At 31.4% G+C, this 22,703-nt stretch overlaps 1 protein-coding gene across 1 annotated transcript; it reads right to left on the bottom strand.

The window, feature by feature from the left end:
- Positions 1-7,312: 7,312 nt before the first annotated feature.
- Positions 7,313-12,005, bottom strand: LOC132629264 (protein NRT1/ PTR FAMILY 7.1). The gene is made up of 6 exons (XM_060344969.1): positions 11,961-12,005; positions 11,683-11,803; positions 10,801-11,018; positions 9,516-10,075; positions 8,589-8,876; positions 7,313-8,089 (listed from the first exon to the last, which is right to left on the bottom strand). The coding sequence occupies exons 1-6, from the start codon at positions 12,003-12,005 to the stop codon at positions 7,498-7,500; spliced, it is 1,824 nt and encodes a 607-aa protein (XP_060200952.1). The 3' UTR covers positions 7,313-7,497.
- Positions 12,006-22,703: the final 10,698 nt, after the last annotated feature.

Below are 22,703 nucleotides of genomic sequence, written 5' to 3'. Positions count from 1 at the left end.
GAGGCTTTTTAAAGTCATTTAGTTGTAGATTATGTATAAAAATGCAAGAAAATTCCAAAAAAAAAAAAAATGTCAATGGAAGTCATAGAGAAGTGTCACATCGAATTGTCTATGCCTAGCTTTATATTATATATAGATATCCATTACATATTTTTTAAATATTTGATTGTCAACCATTTATTGTTATATATTAACTTGAAGATGTCGTAAAAATCCATAAATTTCAAGATACTAAATCCTCTCGTGAGTGTTCGCTGAGACAGTGAGAAATTTTCTTGCTCAAATATAATTGGTCTAGCAACATGGAGAAAGATGCGGTCATGATCAAATTCATAATCGTTTTTCACCGTACAATACATAGGTAGCAATCATAGTAGTTGGGGGTTTAAAAGAACAAAGTACAAATCACCACTTCAAAACTTAAAGAATAAGGTACCAAATTGAATCGATAAACTTAATCAAAATTGTAGCACCCCTTTAATTTCCGGTCATTCTTTGAAGAAATGAATGTAGTAGGAGAGGTTGAGAAAGAGAGAATTCACTAAATATGGTATGTATATGTGCCTCTCCCACTACTAGAAAACAGTCATATCAGTAGGAAATCTCAAATTTCTGATGAAAAGTACGGTGAAACATCTCCAACTAGTGCTTTCCCATGGATTTCTGATGGAATGTCCGTAGAAAATGACTCATTTGTCCGATCCAATTATGTAATTAAAAATAATAATTAAAAGTTAATTTCCCTAAGTTAGGGGTACAAAAGAAACAACTTCAATTTTTAATGTCGACAAAGTTAGGTGATGTATGACAAAGATAGTACTTTGCATGTGACTAAAGAAAGACCAAAACTTTGTGAGGTGAAAATGGCAAGTGGCAAAGAAGTGCTTGAGTCCTACCTGTGTGCCTTGTCACTCGTGAAGCACGAAGAAAGATTGAATATTAGTTAGAATATTTTGTCCACAACAAAGTATCTCCTCTTTGGTTTTGTCTCCTCCACACACAAGTTTAAAGGACGTGGAGTTTAGTGGTGTCATATTTTATTATATTTAATACTTGTCTACTTAGGCAAGTTGTTTGATTCCTCTGATCTCAATTTTTTTTTTTTTTAAGTAGATATTTGTTCTTTTCTTATAGTTGAACCTAAAAATAGAAAATGATATGTTGATACTTGATAGAAGGGGACAATAGGAGGTACATATTGGGGAAACATTCACAAATAGCCCCTTCGCAACTTTTATAATTGTAGAATAGTCATTATTTTGGAATTTTAAAGACCTGAAATTTTACTTGTGGAATTTGAACTCCAAGATATTGGCTATTTTTCAAAGACTAGTCTCTACGAACGTGTTGTTGTACATTATTCCCTGTCAACCATGAGAAAAATGTTAGGTTAAGTTATTTGTAATCAGAATCATTTTCTTATAAGGTAGATAGATATTATTAGTTCATACCAATAATAATGCTTTAAAATGATTTTTTTGAGTATGGTGAAGTCTTTTGAGGTACAACTTTTACTACTTGTCATCTATTTTTTGTGCAATTTATTATGTTGCCATTTTTTGTCTGCTTTTGTAATATGGTGCAGTTATTTTAAGGTACAATTTCTACTACTTTTTATCTATGCTTAGTTTGTGACACAATTTTTGGTGTTGCAATTTCTTTTTTAAAACTTTTTTCAACATAATAAAATATATATTCAACCTTTGTTAAAAATAAACAGAAAAAGAAAAAAAAAACCTTTATTGTTTAGTGTTATTGTGTATAGGTGAGAGTTTTATGGTTTTAGAACTTTGAATTCCATTATAAATTTTTAAAAACTATATTATTAGTTGACTTTAAAAAAAAATTAGTTGTATTAGAATTCTGTCAAAATTCGAACGTAATACCTCAGAAACAATGTTGTATTTATAATTATACAAGAATTTTTATTGCATATATATTCTAAATATGTTTAATTTAATTATAATATAGAAATTAAAACGCGGAAAAGTCACCATTTATAAATACTAATCTGAGTTATCTAGTCTACCTGAATCAGAATAAAATAAGGACCGAATATAATATTAACTTTGAGGTATTTGTAAAATAAAATAAAATAAAATCATATTCATATTATAAAAAGCATTGTAAAAGACAAAGTATAGTATACAGAAAGCTTAATGTCACTGTATACCCATAGCTCTGACGGATGATATTAAAAGTGGTGCTAGTTTACTAAATTTACGTTATTTATATTCTCCAACATATCTTTGTCAATATCAAAAAATATATCTTTTAAAATTTGATTAATCTTTTCCAAGAAAACATCAAGTATCATTGTTTCCACACTCGGATTTCCACTTTATAGTTGTACTAGTAAATTGGCCCGCGCTTCGCGCGGTTGCAAAAAACTTCACATACATAAGTTACTAATTAAATACATTTTCTCTTATATTGACACAATAGTAATGTTTAATATATATTTGATATATGCTGTAAGTTCAAATATTATTATCTTCAAAAGAATTAATTTAAAAATAAAATAATAGAAAGGCAAAATGAAGAAAAATAAAATAAGGGAAGTAATACTGAGAAGTACCTATAAATTCGTCGAATAAACGAAATGCACAAGCATAAATCTTGGTCACATATGGACGCGGAAGATGCAATCAAAATGCAGAGATCCTTTATAACCTCCGCAATTTGCCACATGTAGTTAGTTTTATTTCAATCTTTTGTGAATATTCTCTTAATTTTGTTAGTCTTTATTTTCACGTAAATCAGTAAAATTCTCAATTCACTCCAAATTTTTATGCAAAATTTCCACAATTTCTCTTCCTTTTATTTTATTTACCATCTCAATACTTTCATAATCATCCTATAAATTCATCACGTATAATATAATGTAAAGGAGTCCCAAAAAAAGAAGAAGAGGAGGAGAATATAATTTCCATCAAGTCTTTTGCTAACCTTGTTGCATATTCTTCAATACAAAAACAGAAAAAATGTTCATGAAATTAAAAATTCACACTATTCCACCACCCTATCAAACACAGCTCTAGCTTTCTCGCCGGACCTTTAATAAAAGTCTCATTTTCATTCTCATATTCATCAATTGACGTTGATGCAGTCAAAGGCGGGCTTTCGAAAAACAGCGGCGAATCCTCCTCTGCATGAGATTCATTTCTTATCTTCTTTGCTAATCCTTTGAAGTTGATTTTGAAATGGAAGAGGGTGTATGCTAGAAATCAGTTGATACGGAAGTAATATTTACAGGTGCTCCTCAAGCTACAATTATATTAGTTAATGATCGAAATAATGGGATTTAATGGGAAAGTGAACGTGGATATAGAAAAAAGGAGGAATAGGTGTGTGATACTCATCAGGAGTGGAACAGGCTTTGATAAATAAAGAAAGAAAATGGGTATAATTAGAAAGGAAATAGTAAATGATAATAAATAACAATAAGGGACCATAAATAAGCTGTATTTAATTTTCGCAGATTTTGTCTATATAATTATATTGAATAATAATTGTAATGAATGTACATAATTCCCTATTCTCCTCAATTAACCACTATCATTGTAACGTTTTGTCTTCATCCGTTCATTGACAAATTAAAGATCATATATAGGGGACTTTAATTTTAATTAATGAGGAGAAGTAAAAAGAATCAAATTAATTGGATATTTTTGGAGCAAAATGAGAAGGTGAAAATTCAAAAAAAGGAGAAAAAAGATAAATAATTTTCTAGGCCATAGAGAGGTGTCACATCACATTGTCTATGACTAGCTTTATATTATATATAGATTCTATTGAAGTTGTGATTAGTGACCTTTATTCTTTAGCTTTATTCTAGACGTGGTAAACCACAAATTTTGTTCAACATGGAATTATATAGGTCAAATTGCAGTTGATTTGAAACACTTATTAGAAAAGTAGTACAATTCTATCCAACGGAAGTCACATATTTGAAAGAACAAGCTTATAAAGGGTATTAAAGTCGATTAATATTTTAAGATTATTTTGATCAATCAACATTTATATTCATGCTTTTAAAATAATATAGATAAGCGTCGAAAAATGATCAGTGAACACTAATTCTACTATTGAACTACATTTTATTAAGGAACTCGACAAAATAACATCGTAAGTTCGCGCACACGATTTATTGTTATTTGCCAGATATTTGGTCCACATTAATTTAATCGTTTCAGAAGTAACTCACAAATGCTCTCTGGTACAAACTTATCACTCATTGTGGAATGAAAGGAACATTATTTTGATTTTTTTTTTTTTTCCAGGTAAGTAATAAAGAGTCCGGAGCCAAAATGACTTATTTTTACAGTCATTAGACAAAAATAGTATGCTTTTTTTTTTAGACCAAATGGGTATTTCGTTGGATAACCAACGAAATACCCACACAACGTACTGTTCCGATCCCGATGAATTTCTTGCATTTCGCTACATGTGTAGCGAAATGCAAGATTTTTTTTTTTTAATTTTCCTTTGCATTTCGTGAATGAATTCACGAAATAGGCATTTTTAATATATTTTGTTTTTTGCAATTCGTGTAATTAAAACTGTTTTTTTTTAGCATTTCGTGATGCAATTCACGAAATGGATTTTTTTTGTATTTCGTCAATTAAATGAACGAAGTTGATACGAAATGCAAAAAATTGCAAAAAAAAAAAAAAAAAAAAAAAAACCTATTTCGTGATTTGATTTACGAAATGCAAGATTTTTTTATTATTATTTTCCTTTGAATTTCGTGAATCAATTCACGAAATAGGCATTTTTTTTTATTTTTTTTTTGCAATTCGTGAAATTAAAACTGTTTTTTTTTTTTGAAATTAAAATTAAAACTTTATTTTGAATATAAATCTAATTCAATTAGATAAAAATATAGGAGAAAGAGTAGTTGTAAATTGGTGAAAGAGTAGTTGTAAATTGGTGAAACTTTAAACAGTCATAACTTTGCGCTCGGATATCCGATTTATGCAAAAAAAAAATTGATTTTGCATATTTTTCCGAGATCTAGCAGCGCAAACTGCCGTAAGGCGGTTTGGCCGGGCCGATTTTCTAGAAAACCTCTTTTTTCCCTTCCAATTTTAATTTTCCCCCAAATTGGCGGGAAATTTTTAGTCATCATAATATAAGTAAAGAAAACTAACAATTTCCTGCCAATTTGGGGGAAAATTAAAATTGGAAGGGAAAAAAGAGGTTTTCTAGAAAATCGGCCCGGCCAAACCGCCTTACGGCAGTTTGCGCTGCAAGATCTCGGAAAAATATGCAAAATCATTTTTTTTTTTTTGCATAAATCGGATATCCGAGCGCAAAGTTATGACTGTTTAAAGTTTCACCAATTTACAACTACTCTTTCACCAATTTACAACTACTCTTTCTCCTATATTTTTATCTAATTGAATTAGATTTATATTCAAAATAAAGTTTTAATTTTAATTTCAAAAAAAAAAAATTAGTTTTAGTTTCACGAATTGCAAAAAAAATAAAAAAAAATAAAAATTAAAAATGCCTATTTCGTGAATTGATTCACGAAATGCAAAGGAAAATAATAATAATAAAAAATCTTGCATTTCGTGAATCAAATCACGAAATAGGTTTTTTTTTTTTTTTTTTTTTTTTTTTTTGCAATTTTTTGCATTTCGAATCAACTTCGTTCATTTAATTGACGAAATAAAAAAAAATCCATTTCGTGAATTGCATCACGAAATGCTAAAAAAAAAACAGTTTTAATTACACGAATTGCAAAAAAATATATATATTAAAAATGCCTATTTCGTGAATTGATTCACGAAATGCAAAGAAATTCATCGGCACCGGAACAGTACGTTGTGTGGGTATTTCGTTGGTTATCCAACGAAATACCCATTTTGGTCAAAAAAAAAAAAACCTACTATTTTTGTCTAATAGCTGTAAAAATAAGCCATTTTGGCTCCGGACTCAAGTAATAAACGACTTCTCCCCTTTAAATGCCTACACGATTATTGTTATTTGCCACATAGTATTTGGTCCACATTAATGGCATATTTTAATATTCAATTACTCTAGATTTTGGAAAAGCAAACTTTTGATTTGAAGAAAATTTAATGTTGTAGTAAATGAACAGAAGAGTCCCTCTAGTTTACGGTTTCGTTCACTATCGTCCACGTGTTTTGTTTTCCAATGTCTACCGATCTCAGACTTGTAATTCTTAGGTCTTCAATTGGATATTTTTTTTCATTTAACCCCCCCCCCCCCCCCCGGGGGGCCAGGAGCTACTCGAAATTAATTAAAAGTTCAAAATGACTACTACATATTATAGTTTGAGATGCTTAATCAAGTGTAAAATAGAAACGTAAGAAACTTTTACATGATGGGATAGGAGTTCAAGAGATTGTAAAATTTCAAACCTTGAAATATTTTGACTTTGTGTAACACTTTAAGACGAGTTTTTGTTAGTTACATAATTGGATCGCTTGTCGATTTGTGTCAAGATGATACGATCCCGATGAGCACACATGAGCCAAATCAAGCATATGTCGTATGGATGGTTGCTTGGTTGTATGGAGCGAAGATATGATGTTGGAACACGATGGTGGCTAGCTATGCAAGAGGGATATTTTCGCAATTCAAGTCATTATCCCTAAAAAGACTACCAAACAAGGCCCATACTTCATTAAGAGTATTTTTGTAATAGTTAGTCTAGTCTTCTTTAGCCTAATAGTTATAAATACTCTACTTAGTTTAAGATTGGATGAGTTTTGAATTGAGAATACTCTTTGGAGTGAGTTTGTTTAGCTAGGTAGCTATAGAATAGTGATATTTATAGTTCATCATAGGTGGATTCCTTTGTTAGCTATGAACCATTTTCCATTGATATTCATATGAGACTTGCTTATTTGTGGATTTCAAGTTTGTGACTCTTGACTGAATTTCAAATAGTATAGGTTCCTTGATTAATTTCCGACTGGGAGGGTTTGGGTTTAATATACTCAAGTTTGCCCATAGAATTCATTATCAAGTGGGTCTTGCTCATATCCTTCTCTTCTCATCTTAAATTCTTCACTTCTCACCTTTAATTTCTACTCTATCTTTTGTTTGCGCGTATTTGTTGTTTGAATTCGTGTCTTCTACAAGCCGGATCGTATCACAAGATGCATTATACTAAATTTTTCTATTTTGTTCTAATTTTATCGAATGTCTCCTGATAATGAACAAGCTAATTAAGGTTAATTAATGAGATAGAAGAGATAGAGAATGAGACGCAATAAATAAAAAAAAAATGAACTTCTAGTAATTCAAAACTCAATATATTATTAGCATAGAAGAAGTAACATCTTCTGACTCAAATAACTTCATAGCTAGAACCCCTAACATAAATAATAACATAGAAAAAACTAGAAGCAATCATGCCCTTTAAAATGATCACATAAAAGGTTCATGCTTTAAGTTTATTTCACTAACAAAACTACATTACTCTAAATTCCTAAAAAGAACCATACTTTCTTGAAATGTTCAAACTTGATCAAGAACTTGACACTCTTTTTCTCCACCCTTTGTGCAAGAATCATCACCACCACCACTATTGCTTCCTTCAAGATTGATCCCTTTGTACCACTTAGCAAACAACACAAATGCAACCAAATCAACCAAAGCCAAACCTAATAGCAAGAAATAGAACCTATCAATGTGGCCATTATTTAAATTCTCAGGTATCCATCCATGCCTAGTCCCTCTTGCTGTGATTTGCATAACCATATTCACAAGCATGCTACTAACATAATTTCCAAGTGACATTGATGCCATGCAAAGTGAACTCCCTAGGCTTTTTATCCCATCAGGTGCTTGTCCATTGAAGAATTCAAGTTGTCCAACATACATAAAAACCTCTGAGGCACCAACAAGAATGTATTGTGGAATTTGCCAAAAAATGCTTAGTGAACTTGTTTCATTTCCAGGGATTACTCTTCTTAGCCTGACAATTTCCGTTACCCCTGCTGCAACCATCGATAGCATACCGATAACTAGTCCAACTCCCATCCTCTGAAGCTCAGTTAAGCCCCTTGGATTCCCATTAATCTTTCCGGCTAATGGTACCACCATGAACCTGCAAATAGGGGTCACAAAATTAGCCCATAAAAGATGAATCGCTCAATCAATCTTTTTTAGGGTAAAATTCACAAATTGTAACTTTTTGGCCTTTGTAATTGAAGAAAAGTCACTAATACAGGACCAAAAAATGGCCAATGGAGTTTCACATGTGGACTTTGAATCTCCAAGATAATGGCTATTATTTCAATTATATAAATGACCGAAAAGTGGCTAGTGGACTGTATTTCTATCTATTTTTTATGTGCCCAATTAAGCCCATTTGGACCTGTTTGGACTAAATATATAGTCCAAATTAACTCATAATATACATTGTCAAAATATCTTTAAAAAGATCTTTTTTGCTTGATATATAATATATATCCATAATAAAGAAAAAAATTATTAGGTAATTGAACAACATATAACAAAACAAACAAAAAATTAAAACATAGCAATAATTTAGCTCATGACGACTCGCCCAAATTCAATCCAACCCGCTCATTTGACACCCTTACCTGTACAGAAACGTGCATGTTAGCACGCTGCATATGTCAAATGCTGACATGCTGGCTGCTGGTAGGCGAAAATGACCAATCGTAGCATCCATGACTTCACCTTGCTCAACAAATAAAGAGGCCATTTGAGTAAAGATCACTGAGTACATTATGGTGCATAGCCAAATTGGACACATTCTTATAATGCACTTTGCTTCTTCCACTTGTGTGATAGTGCATAGCCTCCATGGGTTGGTCACTGGCCTTTGTCTATCTTCTTCTGTCACTATTGCTGCCTTGTCTAGTTTCCTGGACAATTTTTCTATAATGTGATTACAAATAAAAAATGAAGCTTTATATCATAGGCAAATCAATAATCTATGTGTGAATAAAAAATATGGAATCATTAGGTTCATTATAGGAGAATCAAGAATCTAGAGTCAGAATAGGATCATTATATAGACGAACTAGGAATCTTGAGTCAGTAAGTTAACTACATATGCGAATCACGAATCTAGAACCAATAGACTGTAGGCGAATCAAGAATCTAGAATCAGTTGGTTCATTATATAGGTGAATCAAGAATAGCTAGTAAGTTCAGAATAAGTGCGATATGATTATATGTACACATATTCGAGTTTATGCATCCTGACCTAGATCTTCCTTTAATTTATGTAGAGATACTTGTGATTGCTAAAGTTTATAAGTATACTAAACACGTCTTGGCATAGAGAATTTGTTTAGATGACGTTGTAGAAAAACAAGGCGTCAATTATTGCCTTTTTCAAATATATTACTTGTGGAATATTAATTAAGTGAGACAGTTAAAGATTGATGAGAAGGTAATTTGGATGAAGATTCGTATGATTATAAAGCTATTAAACATTTTTCTTAAAGAATACGTAAATATCTTAAAAGACGGATAAAATGAAACGAAGAACTGCTTACTTGAAATCGTTACTACGAAGGATCTTCCTGGTTCCTTTAATACTTGATTCTGATCCATCCATTTCATATAGCTCTGCCCCATTAACATTAGGCACACGCCACTTACGGAACGCGGCAACAAATACTTGAGCGACACGTGGCAACGGGTTCCCAAAAGACTTAACATACCTATATCCAGGAGTTCCCAACAAGAAAATAAATAGGCCCAAAAGCCCAGCAGCAGTGGAGGCCCAAAAGCCAAATGTCCATTTACCACCATCTTCATAATAGACCAAAATTGTGTTGGAAATTAAAGATCCAGCATTTAGTGCAAAATAGAAGTAGCCAAAATAAGCTGCCCTTGATATTTTTTCTTTGGGATTTGCTTCATCAAATTGGTCTGATCCAAAAGTTGCAATTGTGGGCTGGTGGCCTCCATAGCCCAAAGCCACTAAGTATATGGCTAGGTAAAATAATGCAGTGCCAATTGGAGATGGGGGTATGCAATTTAGTATTCCATCTCCACATCCATTCGGTTTGATCAAGAATAGCCAAGAGGTCAATGATATGATCACTAGTCCCTGGTTAAGTCACAAAACCAAAGTTAGTCAATGAAGGTGGATTCAATTTATATACACCTACAGTATATAGAATTTGTCCACTAAGTGTAATTTAACGTAACAATTCAGTCCACTAGTGATATTGTCCATTTGGGCCTAAGCCCCCACGTTTTTAAAACACGCTAATAAAGTTTAAGGGTTATTTCTTCATATACCAACATCTCTCGGCGTGCTTTTCCACCTAGGATATCACATTTAACATGTTGTAGTCGATTGCCCTACATTTCAGGTAACAAGCTAGTTCTACTTGTTATGAATGGCTACTTGTGGTTATATTTAGTGACTTGATAAACAATGACCCTAAATAATTCACCACATAGTTCCAACAACAAAAACTGCAAAAAGATAGCAACGATACTACTAGAAAAAGATAGTTTCAATATTTCTCTTATAAGAAAATCGCATTAACTAGATTTTAATTAGTCTTCGTTTCATTTTATATGACACTAATTGACTGATAACATTACTATGAAGAAAGAACTGGCTTTTGGCACATACCACTAGTAACCTTAGAACTTGTGATCCTATAAAACATACTAAGAAATTTCCATGCTTATAACAGTATATCATTAAGGATATATAAAATGGGAAATGTACTATAAAGGCTTTTCTAAATACATGAAGTTGTACGTATCATTCTTTTTTAAACGGATTAAACAAGAACAGAGTGCTATAATAATAATTACCTGGAGGAGAATAAGCTGAAAAATGGCACAAGTGAGAAAACGTCCCCAGTAAGAGTCACTGATGAAAGCTCCCAAAAGTGAACACAAATAAACAGTTCCAGTCCATTTGCTGACATTGTTAGCAGCAGTAGCATTGTCTTGTCCCAACACTCTTGTTAAGAATAATACCAAATTCACCCCAACACCAAAGAATGATAGTGTTATAAGTCCTTGGTTCACTGTACAAAAAAAAAAAAAGATGGAGAGAGAGAAAATCTATTAATCAATACTCCAAAGAAAATTAAACCTTTCGACAGATATCAGAGGAGCCAGAATTTTCACTAAGAGGATTCGAAATATAAAGAAGTACACACACGAAGAAGCTAAGGGGATTAAGCTATACACATAAAAGATATTTTGACGTTGTATATACATTGTAATTTTCTGGCAAATAGGTTTGGAGATGTTGAATGAACCCCCTTGTTTTCCCCTACCTCCGGCCTTGAGGCTTTAGAGCCGGTGCATGCGAAACAGTATAATTATAATCTATTCATTTCAATTTATGTGACACAGCTTGATTCGACACGGAATTTAAGATAAGGAGAATTTGAAACATCTGATCTTAAACATGCTATAACATTTGTGTGTCTATTAAAACTACTCATTAAGAGTAAAATGAAAAGTTTAAAATTAGTTGTTTTTAAATATAGAAATTGGTCTTTTTTTAACGGTCCAATACAGAAATAGCGTCGATCATAAAAATTGAAAGGAAGGAAGTAATTATATATTTTAGTTTTTTTTTTTTATATATGTGTACATTATTAGAATAGAAAGTAACATATTCAGTTAAACTTCTTACTACAGAAAAAAAAAATGCTAAGTTAAAGGTTAGAGATAAAATACCTAAACAAAGAAATGCTGAATACCATCCACCAGTTTTTTTGCTTCTAAAGACTTTAAGCTTGTTCACGACTCTCTGCTTGAGGCCTTTGTTTATTCCAGCTGAATTATTCTTTTCATTTGTCTGTGCCAAAGAAAACAAAAAAGCATTATATGAACAAGTACTTAATTATTGTAGTTTTCTTTTTACGATCAGTATATTTTAACTGGTTAAACGATATTAGGTTTGCTACATATGGTAATTACTTGTGATTACAGGTCACTTATTAGAGTGTGCTAACCTTTGGAATGACTTGAGTTGTGTCCATTGTGGCCATTTGGGACATTCTCTGCAAAATTCAAATGCAAAAGAAATTACTATACTAGTATCAGCGGCGGCTTATTAAAATTGGAGGCCAAACCTCAATAAATCATCTCAAGTATATTCAATAAAACTAGCTTCTCCATGCGCCACACGTGCATCTCGTACGTGACACGTGCATCCCGTGCATCACACGTGCGTTACACGTGTAGCCCGTGTCGATTAGTAAAAACTTTTCAAAAATCACATATACACTGTTAAAACATGTGTTGAGATATACACCAAAGTTAAAAGGAAATTAGTTCAAGCTCAAAATAACAAAGGATGATCCTCTTTCAATGACTTGATAGTTACTCTTAAATTATTGGAACTTATGAGATATGACAATTATAAACAAGAGTAGGTTAGACTTATAAATTAGATAGACTTAATTGATTAAATGAATGGGGAAAAATAATTAGGTAGATGTGGTAGATTAGCTTTGTGGAGGGAAAAAATAATTAGATTATACCAATGGATGAGAAAGAAAGAAACGTATTAACTATTAATATATAAATAGAAGATTAAAAATTATATATAATAATGACTTTTGAGGCCTAAAAATTTTCTAGGCCTAAAGCAAGTGCTTCACTTGCTTGGGAGTTGAGCCGGCCCTCACTAGTATATAATTTAAACTTATAAAGCTGATATAATAGTGTAAATTTTTTTACACTAATCGTGTGTATAACTTAATCTCTAGTATAAGAGGAGTCCTAGAAACCACAATAAAAGTATCATAATGACTTTGGGTTCGCAATTTTCAATGTACTATATTAATCTATGCATGTCACTGCCAGGAAATCACTAATTCCCGACGCAAACCTCTTACTGACGAGCCTTCGGACAGAATGTCCATAAAAAATTAGCGATTTTCTGATAGTGTGCGTAGTTTATACAAAACTATAATTTGCTCTACGTGTCACACTATTGCATTTTTTTTTTTTGTATGAAGAACTAGCTCATATGCATTTTGAAGAAGAACAAAACTCACTCAAAGTGCTCGACAAAAGAATATTATGAATATTCTTATGCATGCAAGAGAAAGGCTGATGAAAATTGGTTGAAGAAAATAGCTCATTATATAGACCAATATAAACAAAGGGTCGTTTTCAAGAATTATCTTTCATCAGGGGAAAAAATTTATTTAACATATTTTTCATAAAGAATAAATAAAAAATAGTGCCACAAAACTTGTCTCTAGTTTCATTGAAAGCCTCAGCAAGTGGATTTTAATATGATGACTGTGAAAATGATTCTTTAAAAATTTTCTCATGTTAATATTTTGTTATGTCTTTTCATGGTATTCTTTAAATTCATGAATCATTTACAATATAAAAAATGTACAGTCTCTCACAGTCCTTCCAAAACAATCCAAGGTTCAGCATGATGATTTAAAGTGGCAAGTTGAAAAATAAAAAAATTGCAAAACTTCTTAAAATTATGATATCAATATATTACTAGTAATTAGTTCTATTTCTTTTCACTAAAAATCAGATAACTGTTCCATTTTATTTTCTACTCTATAACTTAGTAGAAATTCAAATATGACACCACCTGTCGGACTCTGGAGCGGATGTATAGTTCAGGTTACAAATCTGGTTAATTTTGACCTAAATCCTATATCTATCTTATGAAAACCTAAACCTATATTTTATTTTATGAAATTTATTAAGTTTGTACAAATTAAATCTAAAATTCAATAACTCAAACGGAATAAAATTTTAAATTCGTAAATTTCAAATTCAGAATTCGCCATTAGCAAGAATAAGGGTTAATGGACAATGTCATAATCTATATCAATGATAATAATGAGTAACAATTTTGACCTCTAAATTTCTACTCTTTCCACTTTAGGTGCTGTCAATCAAGAAAAAGCAAAGAAACTTCCAATGGTCGTAATGTTCATGCAATTTTTACTAGTAAGTGAATTATTATGTGTGCACTTATCAAACTTTAAATTTTCATCAAGTCATAATTTTAAACATTCTTTAGAGATGTGACAAAATAAAGTAAGAGAAGAATATAATAAAGAGATTTAAGTACGTTATATATATTGATCATCACAACTATTAACTAGGCTAAAGATTCGAATTACCTTTTACGGAACTTAGTCGCTGAGAAATTAGCAGAAAGTTTCGTGATAGTATCTGATTCCGGTGATGGCGATGAACGTGTATCGATAAGAACAACGTTAAGTGTTGGCTGGAAAATCACTTGCCTCACCGGAAAATTGCCAATGCTAGTAAAATTACTAGTGAAATCTTTTGTCATTTATGGTAAGAATGAAATAGGGAAAAAAAAAGTTGAAATTTTCACTCTCAATCTTCCTCCAAAAACTTGTATAATCTTTTTTTTTTCTTCTAAAATAGACAATATCAATGGATCAAGAAACTTTAATTTTCACACTTAAAAGTCCATCAAACAAAAAAACATAAGACATGAACAAGAAATACTCCCAATTCTTGAAGATTATGAATAAATGAAGAGAATTAAAAAGTTGAAATATTGCTAAAGGGAAAGAGCAATCAGCAGTATGTAAAAAAAGATTATGAATAAAGAGAATTAAAGAAGTGATTAGTGAATTAATTAAGTTTGTCTTTTATAAAGTTTTAGAGCTAAATTTTAGAATTCTGTTGAGCAACAAACTCCTAATAAAACTCTAACTGTTAAATCTACTACTACGCAAAATACTTGGTAAGATTACTAAATTTGAATGTTTCTACCTTTAACAGTGACGACAAGTCAAACAAATTAAAAAATATTTGAGCATGTCGAAAATTATTCAAATTAAAAGAGAAGATATTTTTAAAAGAGACAAATTGCTTATAGCAAACATGATATGATAATCGAAAAAATAGAGTAAATAACCTAATACACTATTAAAAACGAAAATTTCCAACATAAATGGGTACGCTACTTAAAAAAAATATATGACTCGGAAATCCTTCAAAAAATTGCTCGTCAGAAACATTTCGACGTACTTTTTGTTGAACAGAACATCCGTTGGAAGTTTCCTTTTTTTAGTAGTGGTATAACATATTAAATTACGTCGATAGTGAAAAAACTTCACTTGTGTGAGCTTTTCTCATATTGTCGGTCTGGGTGACTCGTTACAGTATAAAATATAGCCTAAGGTGAGTTAAAATGGAACGACATTGTCAGTAATGATATAGATAATCTTTCCCCAATTTTATTTGAAATTGACGCATTATATAGTATAATAGATAATATAAAAATTAATTTAAAACTGTTGTATAATATAAAAATTAATTTAAACTGTTGACTAACTTATATAAACAGTATTACATTACTTAAAACTAAACCTAACATGATGAATATTATATTAAAAAATTCGAGTACCAAAATTTTTAAGCAAGATAATAGAACTGCCTAATTAAACGGCCCTAGACAAACTAATCTACCTATATTAAGTCAATTTTTTTTTTTTTTTGGTTCAAAAGATTATGCATCAATCCTATATTTTCTAGACTAATAAGTGGAAACTGGATTTCAGCTAATTAATTAACACTAGAAAACTGCAAAAGTCCATAGAATTATTTTTAAAAAAATGTGATAAGGACAAGTCCATATTATACCGTGGAAATTCAATGACTTATCAAATCACTTTTAGAAGAGTCCTCCTCAAAACAGAATCATCTTAAGATAATAAAGTTGATCATAAGTTGTTCCCCACTCATATATCTCAAACTCAATTACTGTGCATATTTATGGGGAAAAATGGCCCCCACTTCTTGTCATTCACACTTTATGTTGACTAAGGAAAATTATAAATTCTACCAAAAGAATACGTTATTTACACCAAACTATTTAAATTATTATAATTAATGGTAGATAAAGTTAAGGTAAGATATAATTAATGGTAGATAAAGTTAAGGTAAGAATAAGTAAAAATCACTTATCATATTTAACGACAGATTAGCAACGAGTCATGTTAGCAACTAGCTAGTTGACAATAGATTAATGACGAATTTGGTAACTAGTTCCTTTTTTTTTTCTTTTTTTTTTTGTGGTGATGTGAAGACACACATGTTATGTGTTTGGTGAAGTGGTGTAAAGTGTAAACATACCGAGTGTTATAATGTATTTCAGTCTTATGATTTCATAGAAGTTAGGAACTAATTAAGGTTTGAATCGTGCAATCGAGAAATCTCAAAATAGGAGCACTTCTCCCTTAAACGGACTATACTATGCGGTGCGATTTTGGATTGTACAATTAGTTTCAACTGATCACATTTTGGGAGCATCTTTGAAAAATAACCACTAGCAAATTCTATAAGTGAAATTACTTGATAGTTGTTATTTTCAATTACAAAGATTGAAAAGTAGCTATTTGTAAATTTTATATATTTATATTTGTTGGGTTAGTAAATTCCGGATACTATTTAAATTTTTCTTAAAAACAAAAAAAACATTTGATATTGTGATAGAGTAGCTAAGTTTTAAGTTAGGTGCCAAAGAGTTAGCTCTCCTCAAAGGAGTTAGCTCTTTAACAAAAATAAGTAAGACATTTGATTGAGATTTGAGGTAAAATTAAAATTGATAGGAACTTACAAATTCCAGACCATTTTTAGTAACTCATACGAGATATGTTTTACATCTACAAAAAATTCTATAGACATTTGTGCTTCCTAGAAAGTCATATGTCAAGTATGTTAGAATTACTTTCAAACAAAGAAATGTATATATAAATATTTCAAAGACAGATTAAAAAGAATGTATCTTATAAAATGAGATCGAAAGACCAATATCAAAGAATTAAAACAGAAGGCATAAAATGATTTTTCATTCTTGTGCAGGATATTAACTCTTGTGGCTGTAACATCTTTTCCTAAGAGCATATGTGTGTTATCATACCAAACCAATTTATAAAAAAATAATTTTAAAAAAAAAGGGAGAGAGAAAGAGAAACTCGATGGCATTGGACAATTTCTAAGGTCAATTATCCCATCTTCGGAGAATTAGGTCATGGTCGGATATTTAGTAAAATTTTGATTCAATTATGACACGTAATTAAGATAGAAATGGGCAAATAGCTACTTTTGAGACCACATGTAACCAGAGGCAAATCTAGGATTTCTGGAGCATGTGTTCACCACTAAAAAAAAAAAGAAAAAAATGTATTAAGCGGAAATTGATCCTTAGTCCCCTAGGTAAATAACTAAATTTTCAACTAGGTGCAGCATTTGGTCTTTTGTAGTATGTGTTTCAGTAGATAGTATTATACTAATTTTAGAAAATATATACGTAAAATACCTAGTTTTACGGGAAGACCATGTGTTCACGTGCTTCAAAAATAGGGCCTAAAATCGCCCTTGCATGTAACCATTATGTCAAAATTACTCAATGTTTATCCGTTTGTCAACATGGAAATAACAACAACAATATCCTAGCTAAAATACGGGAAAAAAAATTCAGAAATCATTTCGACTTTTAGCACATTTTGCTGCTGGAGTTATTTCATTTTTCACTTTTATAAGATCAAAATATTTTATAGCAAGGATTTTTTAAACTACATGACTCTAGAATCCTGGAGTCATGTAGTTTAAAAAACCTTATCTATAAATATTAGTTAATTCATAGACACTCTTAATATGGTACGAAGCTTACTATTAGCTTGTCAGTCCAAAAACACTTTTAACATATTGTGGTGTAATTATATAAAAATATACACTCACACATGCATCCCTGTTAGTATGAGGAATTTTATTAATTTACATTGTCAGATCATCCAAATATATATCTACACGTAAGCTTTTGAGATAAGTAATTTTGAAAATAAAATATGTTACTTGTTACAACTGAAAGATGAACCGATAGTATAAACACACCAATAGTTTGTATGAACCTCTCAGTTTGTGAAATTTCTGTTTCATTTTAAAAAAAAAAAAAAAAAATTAAACTCCTAACACTATGAAACTTTGTTCATGCACCAGTAACCTGAACATAGCATCTATTGATTTTTATATGGAAAACGAGTGTAAATGAATATTGCCAAGAAACATATCATATCAAAATCTTGGTAACATTATTTCCCCTTAGCTTCTTTTCACTATTTAACTCCTCATTTTTCTCCAAGAAATTATTTGTATACCTCATTATGGAATCAGGAGTCTCCAGCTGCCAAGGTAAAATTATGTTGTTGTACAGTGAAATTAAAGAAGTTGTCCACATATTCAACTGGCAAAATGCTCAAGAATTGTTATGAAAGATTACCCAACCACATAATATTGTACTAGCTTACAAACAACACATTACTAAATAAAGTGGGTAACACTATGCAAAACTTGGCGTATTTTTAGGCTTTTGATGAAAGGAGATGACATAATTGTCACCTACCGCTTTTCAAAGGTATCGGGTTCAAATTTTGAGTATAAAATTATTTTTGCAGGGAGTGTTTTACCTTCAAAATTTATATAAATTTTCATCGATAGCACTAGACTTTAAAGATTGATCTTCGTTGTCGGTGTTTTGCTTATGCTTTTCGTTAAACTAATCCCTTATTTTAGGCTTTTAGCTATTCAATGTCACGTGTGAATTGTCACATAAAGAATCAGAAAATAAGATTTATAGTAGTGGACATAGTCTCTTGCAGAAATGCAAGATAAGACTGCGTACAATAGACTTTTGTGATCCGATCTTTTTCCGGATTCCGCGCATAGCGGGAGCTTAATGCATCGGACTACTCTTTTAATAGTAACTGTCAATCTTTTATTCAATAAACAACAATGGCATATCCTATGTTTCTTATTGCACAGCAAGTTCCCATTTTTTTCAAATTGTATTGCATGACTTTGACATAGACCTTATAGTCCCATATATACGAACACATATTTTGTCATATTCAGACAAACAAAATGCTCTAATTACCAAGTGACAGTCCTTAATTATGATGAGTGGACAAGTGACAGTCCTTATGGTGAGTGGACACGCATTATAAGGATTTTGTTGAATAGCAGTATGATCATGCATGATTGTGATCTAAATAAGCACTTAAAATACTTTAATTTATCTAAGAACAATGGAACGACCCATGTAAATCATCCAAATATAGTAGGACTTAGTGAATAATTTAACTAGATAGGTAAAATGAAAATAATATCAAGTCTTGCCAATACGACATAATTTGTAAATAATTGAATTCAGACTAGTCTTGCCAATCTGGCATGACTCGTAAACAATTTAAATATAGTAGAATGGAGATTGTACTTAAAGTCATGCCTCGTCCGGTAAGACTTGTGAAAAATGGAACAATCATAAAATAGATAGAATGAAGATTGTATTTGAAGTCATGATCATTCAAGCATAAATTGTGAAAGCGTACTTTTTCATCCTTTTGTATGTGTAGCGTTTAGGTTACTTTTGCACAAAATTCTTAACCCGGGGCAAACGTTAAATAGCAGCGCAAATGATCCTATTTGTATAAATCACCCCTTTTTACATGGCATAATATTTGATACCAATTAATTTGTTAGGTTGAGTAAATCTAAAGACGCTCTTAACATATGATATGCGGCTTGATATTAGTTCATTAGGATAAGTTTGCCCAAAGACATTTTAATACTAGTTTATTAAGCGCACTAAGTCAGTCCAGAAACACATTAAATATAGTGTGATACTATCTGTTTTGAGCCAAGCCGAGACCTCTCAATTTTTTCCAAAAGATCTCAAATCAATAATAGTATAACACATTCTCTCTCTCTCTCTCTCTCTCTCTCTCTCTCACACACACACACACATATCGATAGTGTAATGAAGTTTTTTACACTATTAGGTCATGTCAAAGATATCTACAAGTAAGCCTCCTTAAAATGTGGGATTAGTATTCTTGAAAATTAAACATGTTACATGCTACAATATGGTAAGATGACCATGATGATATACAAAATTTTTACAGTGACGATATATATAACTTAAACTTATAATGTGTGTGTATTTTTTATTTTTTTTGTTAATTAACTTCTAATACTTTCATGTGGAAAATGAGTGTAAATGAATGGTTCCAAAAAACATATCATAATCAAAATCTTGGTGACATTATTCCACCATTTCCTTCTTTTCACTATTTAACTCCTTATTTGCCACCAAGAAAAGTTTATATACCTCATTATGGAATCAAGAATTACGCCAGCCGCTGAAGAAAAATTATGGTGTTGCACAGTGAAATTAAAGAAGTTGTCCATATATCAACTAGCAAAATGCTCAAGAATTGTACTGAATATTATGCCATCCACATAATATTGTACTAGCTTACAAATAAAACACTACTAAAAGTGGGTAACACTATGCAAAACTTGGCGTATTTTAAGGCTTTTGATGAAAGGAGAGATGTATTGTCGAATTTTTGACCAAAATAAGTTATTATTTAAATCAATTCACCAAAATAATACGTTTTTTTTTTACAGAACTAACATAAACGTATTCCTGAGTAACGTATTAGGCATTATTTTATTCAAAAATTCTGACGGGAAAAATAGCTGGGGGTTAACGGTGTTAAAAGCTAATTTGTGACTGTGAGTAACGCATTATGCCTAATACGTTACTGTCAGTAACGACTTTAGAGAATCCATATAAGAGCAATCCTTCTACGTAATCTGACATTGATTGATGTTAAAGTCGTAACTCGGAGTTACGATTTTAAGATAAAACGTAACTGACACTTACGTTTCTACTCAAACTAGGCAGGGGCAATCGAATCTTGCAGAGAATCCTGCAAATTGGGAATCCTTTTGACTGATTTGACTATAAAACGTGATCAATAGTTACGTTTTAATTGTAAAACGTGACACACAATAACGACACACTGCTAAAGTCCCTCTTCCTTATACTCTTTGAACAAACCACAGATCATTATAAAATATAGTGTATGAAACGAATGTTCAAACACATTCCAACAATTTTCAGCAAAGCTTCTACTTGTGTGGCCTATTGTTGGAACAACATTAAAAAATTCAACAGATATGAGTTAATTAAGTCAAATATGTTGTAATATGTTAGAATAATACTATACTTTTAATTTATTTTTCTGTTATATTAATAATAATAATAAGTGTCTTATTTTCGCGTGTAGGAGTAAAGATGACCAATTTTGAACATAATGTGATGGTTGCTTTGTATTGGGGTGGCGAAATAATTACTGAAATGAACGGATTCAGGTATACTGAAGGTGCCAAAATGATTGTTAGCATGTTTATTTCAACGAACTATGCTGAATTGGTTGAACTATTGCATGAGAAGATGGGGACAAATAGTGAAAATATTCAAATTGATATTTCTGTAAAATATCCATTGTAACACCCCGTACCTTTAACGAAAGTTTTGACCACGATCCTAGACTTAGAAAATCAGATAAAGAATGTGCGAATTGAAATTTTTTCGTTCAGTTGTGATATGATGGTTTACGCCCATGAACAGTGGTTGTATTTCAGTTTACTGGCCGTAAACCAAGTCGTGAACTGAAACCAAGAATTTCTGAACATTCTGGAATTTGACATTTTGAGGTCATAGGGTTAAATACGGACTGTATTTCACTTTACTGCCCGTATTTCAAACCGTGTTTGGAATTTGGGAAAACTTCCTTGATGAAAGTTGTAGAGCATTGAAATACCTTTCCAACGGTATCTTACGGGGGTCAAACGAACATCTGTACAAAGAGTTATGACCATTTTACTGAAGAGATGCAGTGCAGTCCATGGGGCAAAATACGGCCCGTAAAGTCAGTTTACGACCCGTAAACTGAAATACGGCCAGTATTTTGCTGGACGTAAATTGCAATGTTCCAGAACACTATATATTCGTCCATATCAGTTCAAATCATTATTTTTCACTCCCTCAAACCCTAAAACGACTTCCTACTCTCCTCCAACATCAAGAACACCAAGGTAAGTCCATTCTAATTATTCCAACTCAATTCTAACATATATCCTTGTAATCTAAACAAGAAATCATCATTCCTAATCTAGGGTTTTCAAGAAAACCCATCTCAAGATTCAAGAATCAAGATTTAGGAAATCTTCTTCAAAATCCAAGTCTTTAATTCAAGTTTTGGAACAACTAAGGTATGTAGAACTTCCATCCACATGAGGGAATCTCTATGTTCTTCCCCATGCTTCGTTTCCTTGATATCCATGAAGTTAAAATCTTAGGGCATTAAACCCAACATATTGGTAGCCCATATTTAAGTATTTATGTACATGAATTTTGTATCTATATTCGTTGTTGTATTCCTAACCTTCCATTACGGATATTAGGAATCTTAGCTTAATCCATGAATCATGAATTCTTCCTCATGTGTTCTCATTATGTTCATATGAAACTTAATGATTTTATTTTGCAAGTTACAAGCATGTTTTCAAGTCAATTACACATATATGATTATGAACTATTGTTATTACTCATGAATCAAGAATATGTTTACAAGCTATTTCCTGAAATCATGTTTACAAGCTATTTCATGAAACTATGTTACAAGTTATTTCGTGGAATCATGATTACAAGTTAATTCACGAAAATCATGGGCTTCTTAGCCAACTATGTTATGTTCATGTTTTTGGGAGTTGCACGCATTACCGAGAAGGCTCAGATAGCCTGAAACTATGTAGCCACCATAGGACAAGGATCGCTCCGCCTAGTTAGGACGATACCTTAATTTTACACTGAATGGTTC

The sequence above is a fragment of the Lycium barbarum genome, chromosome 2, assembly GCF_019175385.1.
Source record: "Lycium barbarum isolate Lr01 chromosome 2, ASM1917538v2, whole genome shotgun sequence".
In the NCBI taxonomy this organism is placed as follows: domain Eukaryota; kingdom Viridiplantae; phylum Streptophyta; class Magnoliopsida; order Solanales; family Solanaceae; genus Lycium; species Lycium barbarum.
Note: the sequence above shows the minus strand (reverse complement) of the source record. Positions and strands in the feature narration are given on the sequence as shown.